The sequence below is a fragment of the Anarhichas minor genome, unplaced genomic scaffold (genome assembly GCF_050575085.1).
Source record: "Anarhichas minor isolate MPS153535 unplaced genomic scaffold, ASM5057508v1 ptg000016l, whole genome shotgun sequence".
Taxonomy (NCBI): domain Eukaryota; kingdom Metazoa; phylum Chordata; class Actinopteri; order Perciformes; family Anarhichadidae; genus Anarhichas; species Anarhichas minor.
Genome location: NW_027466462.1, coordinates 1,319,596 through 1,335,746, shown reverse-complemented (window position 1 = coordinate 1,335,746; position 16,151 = coordinate 1,319,596). Strand labels below are relative to the sequence as shown.

General features: G+C 42.2%; 2 protein-coding genes and 3 non-coding genes across 7 annotated transcripts; all 5 read left to right on the top strand.

Annotated features, from left to right (window-relative positions):
• Positions 1 to 1,251: 1,251 nt before the first annotated feature.
• cited1 (Cbp/p300-interacting transactivator, with Glu/Asp-rich carboxy-terminal domain, 1) lies at positions 1,252 to 8,861 on the top strand. Of its 3 annotated transcripts, XR_012954500.1 has the most exons (3): positions 1,252 to 1,466; positions 4,795 to 6,186; positions 6,354 to 8,861. XR_012954500.1 is itself a non-coding variant. In XM_076092371.1 (2 exons), exon 2 carries the CDS (start codon positions 4,815 to 4,817, stop codon positions 5,379 to 5,381), a length of 567 nt encoding a protein of 188 aa, XP_075948486.1. In that variant the 5' UTR covers positions 1,252 to 1,466; positions 4,795 to 4,814; the 3' UTR covers positions 5,382 to 8,861. The 3 variants fall into 3 exon arrangements, 2 of the variants coding, with proteins under 2 accessions (XP_075948486.1, XP_075948487.1); XM_076092371.1 differs by having other exon boundaries at positions 4,795 to 8,861; XM_076092372.1 differs by lacking the exon at positions 1,252 to 1,466 and adding an exon at positions 3,905 to 4,421 and having other exon boundaries at positions 4,795 to 8,861.
• Positions 8,862 to 10,756: 1,895 nt separating this feature from the next.
• Positions 10,757 to 15,914, top strand: rps4x (ribosomal protein S4 X-linked). The gene is made up of 7 exons (XM_076092370.1): positions 10,757 to 10,830; positions 11,428 to 11,505; positions 12,031 to 12,211; positions 13,609 to 13,706; positions 14,952 to 15,123; positions 15,213 to 15,370; positions 15,771 to 15,914. Exons 1-7 carry the CDS (start codon positions 10,828 to 10,830, stop codon positions 15,870 to 15,872), a joined length of 792 nt encoding a protein of 263 aa, XP_075948485.1. The 5' UTR covers positions 10,757 to 10,827; the 3' UTR covers positions 15,873 to 15,914.
• Positions 12,320 to 12,396, top strand: LOC142950991 (small nucleolar RNA SNORD61). Its single transcript, XR_012954550.1, has one exon. It is a non-coding gene; the product is annotated as a small nucleolar RNA SNORD61 (small nucleolar RNA).
• On the top strand, positions 14,101 to 14,172 carry LOC142950990 (small nucleolar RNA SNORD61). Its single transcript, XR_012954549.1, has one exon. It is a non-coding gene; the product is annotated as a small nucleolar RNA SNORD61 (small nucleolar RNA).
• On the top strand, positions 15,457 to 15,528 carry LOC142950989 (small nucleolar RNA SNORD61). Its single transcript, XR_012954548.1, has one exon. It is a non-coding gene; the product is annotated as a small nucleolar RNA SNORD61 (small nucleolar RNA).
• Positions 15,915 to 16,151: the final 237 nt, after the last annotated feature.

Sequence of the window (16,151 nt, the reverse complement as noted above, 5' to 3'; positions counted from 1 at the left end):
GCAATGTTCTTTCCTACGCTGTGATAAGAGTGTGTGGATGAAGCTGTTCAATGGGGCTGCGACTGTTTCCGCTTGTTTCCTGTCTGCCTCTTCCCTCTGGATTGTCAAATAAAGGTGAAAATGCCTCCTCAAAAACAAGAAAAATTCAACATTTAATGGCTGGTTTTTATCCGTCAGAATCACAGGAAGCAGATTAAATTGTGTAAGGCGACTTGCGCCTGTTGTGACTTGTCACTGTGTTGACGCTTAACAAGCACGCCTTGTTCGTAAGCTTTGTGGGGAAAAAAGCAACTCACAACTTCATCCAACAAGTTGTGAGTTAAATAACACCCACGGCCATTGTTTTCTGTGGACAAGTCCTCACACGGCGAAGTCTTTTCAGCGTCAACAAGTTCTAAAGAATCAGTATTCATTCGCTCATTCCGAGCTGCACCTCGTGTACTTCTACTGCGGAGGGTGCAGTTTGTGGTATGATCACAGCCGATGGGTGTGTACAACACGAATACACCAAATACAAAAAAACGAATGTTATTTATTCCTTGAGGAAAATGTGTGATATTGGGCTGTATTAATAAAATGTACTCACAAATAAACCATCACTTAAATTAAATTAAAACAAATATTCTTTGACATGATCTGAGAAAGCCACTGCCACTGCCTTGTATTAAATTAAGTTTTTATTAATTTATTTTATTCTTTTATTCTATACCTGTCTTATTCTATTTTATATTTTGTAATTGTTCTACTCTCTTGGCTCTTTAATCACTGTTTTTTTACATTTGTAGTGTGTCTCTTTCGCTGTTGACGTTTAATTTAAGCACTTTGAATTATATATAATAATAATATTATATAATATATTTATAACTTGCCTTGCCTTTATTTATGTAGCACTTTTTGAAACTCCTGTTTTACATTCGGAAGAAGAGACGGACAAGATGATTTAAAACAATTGTGTAATAAATAATATAAGGACACAAAATGTGTACAAACGACAAAATATAAAGTTATAAGAGCAAGAGCAGTGCATTTTTAGATATTTTCTTTTTATTAAAGTGACCTATAGAGCGGCATAAAACGCAAAAAAATGCTTATATTTGAATGATAATTTGCTTTATTCATAATCTGAGTCGATCATTATTTGGCCCCGCTCCCTTGTGTTTGTCTCAACCAATAAGATCTGTCCATCCGGATCCTCTTTGAATCCATTTCCTGGTTTTGGGGATTCCCCCCCCCCCCCCCACACACACACACACCGGGCCGGTCAGTGAGGAGAGCGCGAGGCACTGAGCGCTCCTCATTCAGTAAGGAGCTCATTGAGGAGCTGACTAACCCTCCAGAGACTCTGCAGTTCAGCCTCTAAAAAACACTTTCACTTTTTAAATCTCCACAACAAATCTCTGTGGACTCTCCGGACTGTTACTGGACTCCTCTGGGCTGCACCGGGCGTGTTTTTATCCTCCTCACAGGTTGGTTTATTCCCTCTGCTGGGCTTCTGTTGCTCTGACAGGACGTGTCGGTGTGTGTGAATGAGTCTCCCTCCTAAAGTGTTTACATAACATTTAAATGAGGTCAAGCGGCAGTTTGTTTCTGCCTCGAGCTCAACGGGTTTTCACTGCAGGAGCTCGTGTGAAATCTAAATTTCCTCTTTGGTGTTGAGCTTTTAAATATCTTAAAGTCTCTTTATACCCACCGGGTTTAATCTTTAACAGTAGAAATGAACGACATGATTGCTTTTACGTTTGTTTCTCTAAATGCAACCAGTTCTGGTTTATTTGAAGCATGTTTGCAATTTTGCATTCTTTGTGATTCTTTCGTCATTTCACAATTAAATCAATAAAACATGTGACAGGAGCTTAATATTAATTTGAGTTTTTCCAGAATCAGAATACTTAATTGATCCCCGGGGAGAAGAAAAGGATTATGTAGAATAAGAATGTAAATTATGTACATAATATATAACACAAGTAAAAGTATAAATTATGTATTAATGGAGCTGCACAAGTTATTGTACAGTTTAGGCATTATTGCACAAAGAGTCTTAATAATACTTTGAAGTACTTCATTTTAAGAAGTAATTTTTCCCAGTTTTGCAAAATACAACAGACTAAAAACTTTGGTGAAGTCTGTTTTTTGTCTTTTTCTTTAATTGGCTTCTCATTAACCGCCTTCAATATGGAGTTGGAGGCAATTAAAGCAAATGGTGAATGCGTCATGCTGGGACAGCATATGGTGTGTGTGTGTGTGTGTGTGTGTGAGTGAAAGGGACTCAATTGGCTCGTCACGCTTTAATTGTGTAATTGAAACCCCTGTTGTTGTTGGTGTGTGTGTGTGTGTGTGTGTAGTAAATTTATACTTTTATTTAATTTATATCACATTTAATGACCAAACACCAAGATCCACTTCAGATCTCGTCCGTGTCTGTGTGACGGATCTTGTGATTTGATAGAAAGCTCCAGAACAGCGACAAAAGGGACCTCGAGCTCATGTAATGTTGTAGAAACCATATTGACTTTAAAGTTACTGACTCAGTGTTCCTGTTGGGAGCCACAGTGAGGACTTACCAGAGAGTTTAGTGACTTTATTGTCCTTTAATATCCCTCATAAACGTATAAAACAGAGCTGCAGTTATTACTTTTATCCGCTGTTAATAATTGTTCTTATTAAATGTCATAATTTTGTAGTTTTGACGGAAAAACAGTCCAAAAAGAGGCGTTTAAAGGCTGCAATCCATGTGCATATTTCCTCTGTTTTATATCCAACTTTCACTATTTCCTGTATATAATCTGATGAATCAATACAACAACAATCATCAGCTGCAGCCCTAACACACACCTGGAGACTGTGTGTTGATTATGTAAGAGCTACTAACAGCAGGAGGAGACTTTTTAGATAATTAAAGTAAACGCAGACCGGTTCACGGCCACGACAGCAGCCCGACTGCTAAATTAAACATATTTAAAGCCAGCGCCGACTGAGCGGTCTCATAAAAAGTGTTGAAGGAACACAATGAGTCCGGTCAGCTGTGAACAGGAAGAGCACTGGCTTCTCTACTTCGATACCCATAATTCCTCTGGGTTGTGACGTCCCTGAACCCGGAGCTCTGTGGTGATTTTAACCAAATAGTCACAACATTTCAATCTACTGGCTTTCGTGTACATGGACGAATTGTCGTGATGTTTCGGATGAAAACAACACCAATGGAAAGTCCGGTAGGATCCTTTTTCGTGGTGGACACACAAATTAAACGCATCCACATGGAGCAGCAGAGCTGGTGTTGAATAGTAAGAAAGAGCACTTCTGGTGGGAGGGGAGCAAAGAATCCAAATCATAAAAAATAAGCTGTTTTCTTCTGTTTCCAAAAACAGAATATCTGCAGTTTTTTTATTTGTATTTGTTTGTGTCTCCTGGACTCAATGTGCTGGAAAGCTGTTGAGCGGAGGCACCATGTGCAGCCCGGTCCTGACAGTAATCAGTCAATGAATAATGAACACACACACACACACACACACACACACACACACACACACACACACACACACACACACACACACAGACCTTTCATTGACAGCTGTTTGGTATCTTTGTGTGCGTATTAACTCTATCAGTGGAGTGCAGCTGCATGCCTGCCTGTAGCAATTATGTTCTCGCTAAATAGGAGCCAGTGCTGGGAGGAGGGGCTGTGTGTGTGTGTGTGCACATATTAAGTGATTGACTTACTCAAAGGATAGCCGTGTGTGTGTGTGTGTGTGTGTGTGTGTGTGTGTGTGTGTGTGTGTGTGTGTGTGGTAAAGCACACACGCTGTTTGAACTGCATGTAATATAAACCAGCTCGGGGACTTTAACGTGAGCCTCTCGGAGTTTTTCTGCAAAAGGGATTTCAGTCACACACACACACACACACACAGAGTAAAAAACACACATTTTGTCAGGCTTTACACAACACACACTTTCTTCCACACGCACACACACACACACGGTCAGACATATGCTCTGTTCTCGGGGCCCATATGTATTTATCATGCCATGTGACCCAATCACTCTTTGAGATCCTCAAAGGCTCTGTTGTGTTGGGAACTCCATTCACACACACACACACACACACACACAGACCTATAAACACTCACTAACCCCGTTAGTACCCACAGGCCTTCTCACGGTTAATTTGCTGCTCAATAGGTCAAGAGGAAAAGCAGACATCAAGCGAACACACACACACACACACTAGTCATGCGGCCGCCCAGTCACCAGGCTCGGCTCGTTGTGCGTTTCTCAGAGGACCAGGACTCCGGTGATTCAAAGGAACTGGAGTAAAGCCGCTCTTAAGTCAACAACGCCGTCGTCGTTGCGGTCTGAAGGGAGCCGCGTGTTCGTCAGGAAACACTGTTTAACGACCACTTCAGTTATTTGTCGTCCTTTCTTTAGTGAGTGGAAGTATTTAAAAGTTACTGTGAGGAACTTTTAACTGGTAGTAACTCTCGGCAAGAAAGCGAATATATTTCCAAAATTGTCAAACTATTTCCTTTGGAAAACTTAGTTCACCATCCAAACGCTGATTATGCATTTAGGTTTTCATACTTTTATGGAATCAAATATAGATATAGGAAACCATGCTACAATAAAGACTAGCTTACAATAAAGTTATGAAAACATTTCCTGTTTGACGGTTCTCTAGTGTCAGTTTACAGTGAATTCTTGTCTTCCATGATGGAGCCTGTTTCTCTAACGAGTTCATCTCGTCCCCTCCATGTCCCACTTTGATGACATTGCGTAACATCTCCATCTTTCTTCCGGCAGGTTCTGGTGTTTTCCTGGTGATGACCTCGCTGCTGTTCCCTGGCAACGCCCACGCTGCGATGAAGGACCTCTCCTCCTCCTCTCCGCTCAGCTCCCTGCTCCACTACCCGTCCTCCAAGACCTCCGTCGCGCCGTTCTCCCCGTCCGCCGGCGCCGCCTCGCCGCCCGGGTCGTCTCTGTCGTCGGCCCCGCTCACCAAACCCCAGCCCTTCTGCCTACAGACGGGGCCCCACCTCATCGCCAGCATGCAGCTGCAGAAGCTCAACTCGCACTACCAGAACCTCGCCGGGGCCTCGGCGGGACACCCGGCGCCCGGCGGCGCTCAGCGGGGCTTCGGGGCCTCGCCTCTGGGCGCGGGGAACCAGCTCCTCGGGGCGTCCGGAGGCCTCGGTGGAGGCGGGATGGGCGTCGGCATGGGGAACCAAAGCTCCGCCGCCGGCGGAATTATCGACTTTGACCCCGTGGACGAGGAGGTCCTCATGTCGCTGGTGGTGGAGCTCGGTTTGGACCGAGCCAATGAACTGCCCGAGCTCTGGCTGGGTCAGAACGAGTTCGATTTCATGTCGGACGTGCCGGCCGGTTGCTGACCTACGAGAACGACAGAAACTACCGAGAAGCAGCGCGGATTGTTTGACAAAGAGATTGTCTCTCCTCTGTTTGGTTCTCTCTCCTCCCTTTCTTTCTTTGATCAAATGAGGAAACTGAAGAGACGCTGACCGACAAACAGAAAAGTAAAAGACGGCTTAAAGAAAGAAAGCAAACTGTTTTTCGGTCCATTCAGTCGTGAATTTGTCTCTTCCAGGATGAAACTGGTGGTATAACCAACCTGGTGGGATAAAGAAGTCTCATCGCACACATTCTGTTATTTTTCCATTTAAATGATTCTTTTCGTTGGTAAAACAAGGTGATCGGCGGACGCTTGGAGACCTTTCAGAACACCAAACAGAAGCGATGACTTCGGCACACCTGTTGGACTTTCCTTAGCGTTCTTCTCTCTCGATCAACTTTAGGAAAATGAGGACTTCATGGGGAGATTCGTGAAGGATGACAAACACCACGTTTCCTGTTTTCTTCATGCACAACATCAGACTCTGGTCTCACGGGAAACAGACTCCCGTCTCTCGCCTTCACAAAGAAACCGATTGTCTGAGAACTGGTTATCTCAATGTTCTTCTCTTTTGGCTGATATGCCAAATTATTATTCAGATTATTCAGTGGCTGATATGCATCTGGACGTCTGGACAACGAGCGCTTCTGTAAGCGCGTCTCTGAGCGTAATGAATTCGATCAAAGGGGGGCGTGGAGTCGGAGCACGGGACCTGAATGGAGGAGACTGTTTCCCGCTCCGGAGCACAGCCACATTAAAGCGACGCAGGCCTTCTGTTGGGTCATGTGAGTCGCTGATACATGTTTTGTTTTCTGTAAAAGACAAACACTGACCCGGGTTGGTGTCAGTGATCCTTGATGGCACTTCTTCCTACATGGAGGTTACGAGGTTGTTGATTTCCAAGACGAGATAAATTCACCTGCCTTTTGCTTCTCCTGTTTTACCACTTTAGATGTTTGTCCAGCCTCAAAAGATCCTATTATCACCACACGTCCCCATCATTTGACCTGGAGGCTGCTGTCTGCACACCTACCAGGCGTCGTGTCCCCGGGGTTTAAATTGACACCCACCCCTCCACCTCTCGCCCACCTATAGGAGCTGCACCGTGCTGGCTCCTCCTGTGGATGGTTGCATGCCAGCATGGGGGCTCTGACCTGTATATCTGTTGTGGTAAGAAGAGACGGGGGCTCGAACCGTGCGACGGCAACAAAGGCCTTTCACCTCAACCTGCCGTGTCTGTCATCCTGGGCATTGTGGGTCTCCTCTTGGACCACGCACACATGAAATAACACACCTGCATACATGTGTATATATATATATATATATATACGTACACACACCAAACTATAGCGGCGGGCTATACAAAGGCCCCGAAAATAAACCCCCGCCACACACACACACACACACACAGGAGCGTTGGGGATGTGTTACAGCATGGAAACAGGAGAAGCAGCCGTGAAACCGGCACTTGTTCAGTTACACACAGACTTCACGAGTTATTGGGGCTGTTTGAAAAGAGATAAGAGCGTCTGCAGGTCTGGAGATGGAAGTGTGTGTGTGAGGGGGAAACTCTGAGCAGCAGGAAGACCACATGGCGGAGGGAAAACAACGCGCCGTGCCTTGTTCATTTATTTAGATACAGACGGGTCAGCTTACACACAGTTCCTCAACAAGCCGGCTATTTTGTCTGCACACACACACGCTGCCTAATGACAGTTGTTGATGTCGATTGGAGTCTCGGTTACTGTAATTCAACTTCCTTTTTCTTTCCTAAATGAAACGCGAGAAGCAGTGATTGATGAAAACCCGACGACGGGAGTAAGTTGACAGAATTCTCTACTTTAAAAAAAGGGATTTAGCAGGAAATTTACCACTTTACTGAGAGACGCTTCTCATCGCCCCCAAATCCAAAAGACAGACGCACTGATTCTGGTTTTCCGGCCCGTCTCGTCGACTAAGTGGGTCAAAATAACATTCTTCAAATTACAGAAAGTCTCGTGTTTGTTTCCATCTGCTCAACATTGTTTTAAAGTTCCTCGTGTGTGTGTGTGTGTGTGTCTTGTTTCGTGGTCCAGCCTTGATCCCAGCTGAGTGAATGTTATTGTTGCTGTATGAAGCACCCCCCCCCGTCCTCCTCCTCTGAGAAGTTGCCTGGTCGAGATGTTTGAATCGTCTGAGGTTTCATTTCCTCTTCTCCTTCACGCCTGATATTGCAGATTAACCCCGGCAGAGACCTTTTGAACCAAAATATACCTCACAGCTATCTGGTGTCTGATGACTAAAACTGAGCTCCATGCAAAAATATTCCTCTTTTCCGCTTTCAATTTAGCTTCGAAATACCACAGGCCATCGACAAAATATCATTAAAAAAGACGCGTACCGACCAGGAAGAGACTCAAAATGATGGCAAAGAATCATCAGAACAGCTAAGAGACACAAAAAGACTTCAAAGAGACCAAAACAGCTAAAAAGAGACACAAAGGAGCTCACAACGACTGTGAAAATTGGTATAACAACCTTGGAGAGACACAACATTGCTATAAATTTACACAAAATAAACACAAAGACACCAAAACAACTGAAAAGAGACGCCAAACAACGACAAAAAGACCAAAACAATTACAAAGAGACACAAAACAACCACAAAGACACACAAAAATAAATGCAAAAAGACAGAATATGACCACAAAGAGACACAAAACAACTACAAATAGACAAAAAACTATTACAAAGCCACAAAATGAACACAGATGCACAAAATGACCACGAAGAGATTCAAAACAGCTACAAAGAGATAAAACAACTACAAAGAGACTAAAGATGTCCACAAAGAGACACAAAACAACAACAAAAAGAGACTAAACAACAACTTTAAGGGTCTGTGAGTCTTGCTGGCCCCCTAATCTATAAAGACGATAAATAGCCCATTTCCACGATGACAGGGATAAACAAACATTCTCTATTCAGATTGAAACGATCTTTCGGAGGACGAGACTCGTCCTGACTTCTACGTCCACGTATAAACCTTGGCGGTCCCGGCAGCGGGTGAAGTGGATTTACAGGTTCCCTGGTGACAGCGGTGATTTGTGGCCCGCCGGGCCTCGGGGTCATGAACAATGTTCCCCCACATGAAGGCCTGTGAAAGCCTCCGACGTGAGCAGTGATATATGTGTTAGAGGGTCGACGGTACAAGGTCTCGTCTCTCCACAGCGATGACAACGTCCAGCTCACCTTGTGAGACCGAAGGAGACTCTGCACTGATTTATTCATTTTTATTTCATCATATTTACGTTTAAACCTGTAGATTTGAGTCTTATTGTGTTCGTCTCTTGTCTTTTCTTATTAAATGAATATTATTCAAAGATGATTTTTAAGCACTTTTGCTCACCGGCTCTCACTTGTACATCTATATGAATATGTAAATGACTGAGATCATATTAAATAAAATGCTTGTATTTTTGTTACGGCTCTGAGTTTTGGGGGGGGGGGGCGGAATAAAGACAATGAAAAATGAGCTGGTGTGAATGTTCTTCATTGAAACAGAAGACAGACTTTAGCTGAACTTCAGCAAACACAATGAATTCTAAAGGTTTTTCCATTAACACACGTGTGTTGAGTTTAACGACATCAACAGATACATGTGCTTTAAATAAAACGTGCAACAATATAGTAACACGTTGAGGGCTGGGATACAGATTAACTGCTGCATATGTGTCCAATCAAAGCTCTTTAATAGTCAAAATACTGAATAAAGAGTTCGTCTCTCAACATTATTGCACAAGGCTTCCATCTGCTGGCATGTGATGGTAAATACAACGTGGTTAATCACCAACAATACCTTTTATGTCTAAGTACGTTTTACAACTCTGTTATTCCCGTAACAATTTATTCTAAGTGTGTAATTCAGTAACAAGTTTATAATAACTTTATGAACTTTATTTTAGTTATTTCTGTTGAGTTTAAAAACTGTTTTGGAGTGCTTCATTTCAAAGAAGTGATTTGTTACATCACATTACATCACAGTCATTTAGCAGACGCTTTTATCCAAAGCGACTTACAATAAGTGTATTCAACATAGTATTCAAGAGAACTACCAGTCACCAGAAGTCATAAGTGCATAGTTCATAGGTTACCCTACATTTGACATATACATGCTTGTGAGTACATTGAAGACTTCTCTAAACGTGTCTTTACAACAGATGAAATACTTCAATAGCTTGATGTTTCACATGGATTGTACTGAGTAAACGCACCCTTGAATACAATTTTAAGCTTTTTTTATTTCTTTTTTTTAAAGTTAGCTTTTTTTATTTCTTTTTTGGCTGTCAGAAAAAAGAAAAAAAAAGGATTTTTATTATTTTTTTAAATTTTTAAATTTTATTATTTTTTTCTGCCATCCAAAAAAAAAAAAAAAAAAAAAAAAAAGGTTCCAGTTGCTGTTTATTGAAGGTCGTCACCTCAGCCACATTGGTTTCATTCTTTATACTCCAGAGCTGCTTCTTGCTTAAAATTCTATTGAAGGGTGCGTTTGCTCAGTACAATCCATGTGTAACATCAACAATTGAAGTATTTCATCTGTTGTTCACCACGTTTAAAGAAGTCTTCAATGTACTCACAATCCATTTATATGTCAAATGTAGACCTATGAAGAGCTGCTTCTATGGCTCAGCATTTAGACTTTCTATAGCAACTGGAAACATCTGGTCAGTGTTATGGTTACAGGTGGATGCACCAAAAGTGTTGGTGCATTTTTTAAATTTTTTTTATGCTGGTGGAAAAAAAGTAAAATATAAAAAAATCAGTTTTTTTTAAAACTTTTTTCCGCCAGCATACAAATAATAATAATTAGAATTCTTTATTTTTTATTTTTTTGCTGGTGGAAATGGGCTTCCATAGGCTTCCATAGATCTTCTAGTAAAAGTGGAAATACTACAGTGTACAAGTACTAAAGTAAAAGTCCTGCATTCTAAATCTTACTCAAGTAAAAGTATTAGCATTACACTTAAAAGCACCAAAAGAAAAAGGACTCGTTCTGCATATTGATATTTCAGAATCATACATCATATATATATACTTGTAATTTACTTCCATTTTATGCTACCCTATACTTATACTCTACTACATTTTGGTGGTAAACATTTCAACTTTTACTCCACTACATTTATTGTGAAAGTTTCAGTTACTTTGCAATTCATAATGATATATTATTATCTCCAGTATATTGTATATGCAGTATATCAAGTAATTAAAATACTTCCTACACTGAGTAGTACAGATAAAACATATCGATAGTACACAAAACCGCTTGATGAGTATTCGGTATTGATATTGCGACTTTCCGTACTTTTGTCCCTCCCAGTCTGCCATAGTCGGCCATATCATTCTAAACCGGAAGCCGGCTGGTCCTTTTCCGCGCAGACTCCAACATGGTGAGCTGTTCCTCCTCACGATTCCTCTCTGAAATAATCACTAAACATCGCTTTTTGCTGCTGTAATATCGCCAAAATACACGTCCTAGGTTGAAATCCCACGTCTTATCAAACGATCGATGTCTAAATTGTAACCAGAAGCATCGATGGTTCCTCTATATTGATGATTTAAAAAAATGTATCTCACCCCTCACGGCTTGTTAGCTTGACCGTAGCTATCGCTGTTAGCTAGCTAAATTAACGGACAACTACTCTTCAGTGTTTGAAGCGTCGCTCTTAAATTCGCGGCATAATGATACTTGTGAACATGTGTCGCAGCACGTTGTAAAAGTGAAATAATATATAAAGCCTTAAATATATTCTGCTCAACGTGTGCTAACGTTAGCATGGATAGGCCGCAGCTAATCGCCATTCATTCCTATGGTTAATTAACATGCCACGTTAGCATGCCATGCTAACAGCACTGATCCGAGTTTACTCTCTCTTTCCCGGGGTCTCCAGCCTCGCACACTCCGCTAAATATACATCCACGGTTCTTGTTGTTTTCTCGGTTGTTGCTCCGTCAGTTAACCCGTATATTTATCCTTCTTTCTCCAGGCAAGAGGACCGAAGAAGCATCTGAAGCGCGTCGCAGCGCCAAAGCACTGGATGCTTGACAAGCTCACTGGAGTTTTCGTAAGTCACATTTTATTGTACTACTTTATACCTTTTTTAATATATTGTTTAGTTATGTCTTTGCAAACGTTGTTGTTTCAGCTGTAAGATAGTTTTGCATGTTGGGAGTCGCATGTAAAATGTTCTATATACGTTATAAAAACAGGTCATTTATGCTTTATTGTGTGTATATATATATATAATATGTACCAGAATACATGTTTGTGTCTTTACTAAAGGCCAGTTTGTGGCCCATATGTGTAGCACCTCAACTTCATCTCCAGCTGACTGATACACATTTAATATCAGAGTAAAATGTTAAGATTTATACTTAAATATGACCGACAGGTGTTAGCGTTATAATAGAATGTATGCTAACATCTGGCTCATGTGAGCTTCACTTTAATGCACTCACCTAAATATCATCACCAGCTAACTGTTATTTAACGTCACAGAATGAACCTTATAATCTAGTTCTTTAAAGGAGGTTATTTGGTGTTTGGCATCCTTAAAGATGACACATGTTATTGTTGTTGTTGTTCTCAGGCTCCTCGTCCTTCCACCGGTCCCCACAAGCTGAGGGAGTGCCTGCCCCTCATCATCTTCCTGAGGAACCGCCTGAAGTACGCCCTGACCGGGGACGAGGTGAAGAAGATCTGCATGCAGAGGTTCATCAAGATCGACGGCAAGGTCCGCACCGACATCACCTACCCCGCTGGATTCATGGGTGAGTTCACTAGACGTCTCCGTACGGCTCACATTTACAGATGTTTCTGAGATTAGGAGTCTGTAAAGTGTGAATGACGCTTCCGTCGGTTATTAGGAGGCCGGAGGAGCAGTGATGAAATATTTGGTTTTGATCAGCAATGAGCTGAAACTACACAACCAATTCCTCTAAGAAGTTCTGAGCTCAAACTACAACACTTGTTGTGTATTTACTTATTATCAGAGGTTGTTGGAAGCTCGTAAACTAGTTGGGGGGGGGGGAGCGGTGTGGAGCCGGAGCAGAGTTGCTGTTTTCCTCCAAAGTGTGACTTTGACTTTAAGTTTCTTCTACTTTTGTCGACTAAATGTGAGGCTTTACTTTCCCTCGCTCAGTCTTCTTCTTCTGAGGAAAGTGCGTCTTTAGAGAGTTTATAAACTCTTATTTGTCACGCTGTCGGTTCAGTCTTCAGTCTTGGTTGTCAGATCTGTAACCGTCTAGTTGGTTGTCTGACGGGTCGAGCGTCCACACATTCACACTGGGATGTTGTTTTGGTAGATGTGTAAAGGTGAAGTCGTGATTATTTGTGACAATTTGCCGACACCACAGAACCGATGGGACAGCGTGAGCTCGTCACTTATAGATTTGAAGGGCAGACTGCTCTCTTTGTTGATTTGATGTATATTATGGGGTTTGGCCCTTTTCTTTTTGTACTTCGCTCTGAAAAACACAAACATTCTGCTTCACCGTCCATGTCTTTGCCGTGAAAAGCTCTTTTAAAATATAGTTTTTTAGTGCATCTTGTATGAAGACTCTCACCACACTTAAACTTAAACACTTACATTTATTTACAGTCATGTTTATTTAAGATGGCAACGAAACGAGTGTCGTCTTGAACAGAAGATTTAATGGGTTTTCGTCGAGACTCTTTCATACCTGACACTCGCAAACAGCCTCCGTGTGGAGGTGTGGTGTTTTTAATTTCTAAATCCAAGGGAGGCATCGCAGCATGCTGACCGCTGCCTATTTATACGCACCAAACACACGACACTGTGGCCCAGGAGCAGCCTCTTTTTGTGTATCTTGGTATTAATTGTCCACGTTGGGTTGTCATGTCTTCTCATGGTGAGCTTTATTCCAAGAGGATAAATTAGTAGCTTGAGGAGAAAATCAAAGTTGTCAAATAAGACGAGATGTTGTGTTGGTGTAATTTGCATATTGTTAAAATGAATAGACTGAATACTGTCGTGTTTCTGACTTTGTGTGTCGGCGTTAATGGTTTAAATTAACGTGACATGATGGCAGTAAACCAGTGTTGTTACCGTCTCATCAGCAGCTCCTTAAATTGGGAATAATCCTGCAGGTGGAATATTTAAAACAAACGCATGATTTGGATGTTGAGACCTTTTGTGTTTTTCCAGATGTGATCAGCATCGAGAAGACCGGCGAGCATTTCCGTCTGATCTACGATGTGAAGGGACGTTTCACCGTCCACCGCATCACCGCCGAGGAGGCCAAGGTAAGAAACAGAAGCACTTCTTCATTGGTGCTTTTGGATAATGACACAACGGTCGAGCTCCACCATTAAGATATGAAAGCAGAGGAGACGAGAAACAAGGGGAGACGGTTTAAAGCTTCCTGTTTGAAATACAAACAGTCATCGTCGGGTTCTTGCTGGATGTTCTACGGGCTGAGTTTTGAGATTCAGACGATTGTTAACGGGTGTAATCGGCATGTGAGACAAACTGGTTTAATCTCCAAAAACCTTTGGTGAAATCTGGTTAAAGTCCTCCGCTGTGGGGAGAATAACAGGCAGACATCATTTAAATTAGACATAATTTAAGAGCTAAACTCAAGTTTTACCGACAAATTCACTTATTTTATCATCTAATTTGAGACAGAATTCAGGCGGAGCAGTGATGATATTTTTGGTTTTGATCAGCAGTGAAAATAAACGACCAATTCCTCTAAGAAGTTCTGAGCTCCTCGACTACAAAACGTCACAAATTCATCTTTTTTTTTTAAACACTTATTGACTTTATTTTGTGTTTTTCTCCTACGGTGCAAAACTTCTGATGTCGTGGAAGTTAAAAGCACAAAGTGACATAAAATAAACAGTTTGTATCAGTAAGAGATGTGAAGTAAAAATGGTAACATAAGTAGTATATGAAGTACTCAGAAGTAGACTCATAAACCGGTAAGACTACCGATCCAAGTGCAAATAAAAACAGTAAAACGAGCAGAGTTTAAATTTGTAGTGACCATAAAAATAAAAACCATGAAGTAGTTTCCTGGAGGTGAGAGAGAGACAGTTGATTTATTGTGTTGTGAGATGTCTACAGAGTAGATTTGTGTTCTTTCATGAAGTCTTTAAACCAAAACTACACCGTTTATCACAGCCAGAAGCTGTAAAAACAGCCATTATCGTCAGATTTTCATCTTTCCGACAGTCCTTGAACACATCGTGTGTGACGAACTCTTCCGTCAGAAAAAGCCGCCAAAACAAAGCTTAAAAGTGTCATTTAACCAAACACATTTTATTCTACATGTTCTCATTTAAAATCTCGTCCCAAATAAACCGTTTGCTTTAATCAGATTCTGTTAAAAACATTAAATTCTGAGCTCCTCAGACCAACTATGAAGCCGTGATTGACTCATCCGAGACCAACAGTCACGTGACAACAAATCAGAGAAACTCGGGCTGAACTTCAGGGTTAACTCGCTCCTTGTTCGTCTCCTAACCCGCCTCCTCTTCCTCCCGCAGTACAAGCTGTGCAAGGTGAAGAAGCTCATGGTCGGCACCAAGGGAATCCCCCACCTGGTGACCCACGACGCCCGCACCATCCGCTACCCCGACCCCCTGATTAAGGTCAACGACACCGTCCGCATCGACCTGGACACCGGCAAGATCACCGACTTCATCAAGTTCGACACCAGTAGGTTCCTCAACCGCCGCCGCCGCTCGCACATTAAGAACGAGCGCTTCGCGTTCTCTCGCTCCTGACACGGCGTCCTCTCCCTCCAGGTAACCTGTGCATGGTGACCGGCGGCGCTAACTTGGGGCGTATCGGCATCATCACCAACCGGGAGCGTCACCCCGGCTCCTTCGACGTGGTGCACGTCAAGGACAGCACGGGCAACAACTTCGCCACCAGGCTCTCCAACATCTTCATCATTGGCAAGGTGAGGAAGAGTAGCAGCGTTCTGCAGTCTGTGGATGTAACAGTGAGACCTCCTACAAGTTCACTCGTTTATTTTATTCAGGCGGAGCAGTGATGATGTTTTTGGTTTTGATCAGCGGTGAAAATAAACTACCAGTTCCTCTAAGAAGTTCTGAGCTCCTCGACTACAATTCATCTTTTTAAACACTTTATTTAATATATCTTATTATACGTTTATTGAATTACCAGAAACGTGCTTTTATTGTTTCTAAGACATGAAAGATTTTAAATATCCAATCCCTATAAATAGTGAAGAGATGCTGCAGCGTTCACGGGTTCAACCTGCATTCTTGTCTCCGCCCCTTTCTAATTATGTACCGCCCCCTTTCCCACCTTGTCCCCGCCCCCTTCCTCCCCTCCAGGGCAACAAGCCGTGGGTGTCCCTGCCCAGAGGAAAGGGAATCCGTCTGACCATCGCTGAGGAGAGAGACAAGAGGCTGGCCGCCAAGCAGGGCAGCAGCTAAACACGCGAAGGGCAGAAAATAAAACTGTTATTTACAAAAACACTCGCTTGTTGTTCTTGTTTTTATTCTCCTTCATTAACATTCGTCACACCAGAGACTTCCTGCTGAACGTCTGCAGGGAAGAGGGTTTAAATGGCTGTTTGATGCATTTTTATTCAAATTCGCTTCAACTTTAAGATTGATAAACAATAATTTATTGATTAATATAATTCACGAGCAGCCCAGCAGTGCACAGTAAAATAATAAGCTGAGTCACTTCTCTGGTTTATCAAATATTTC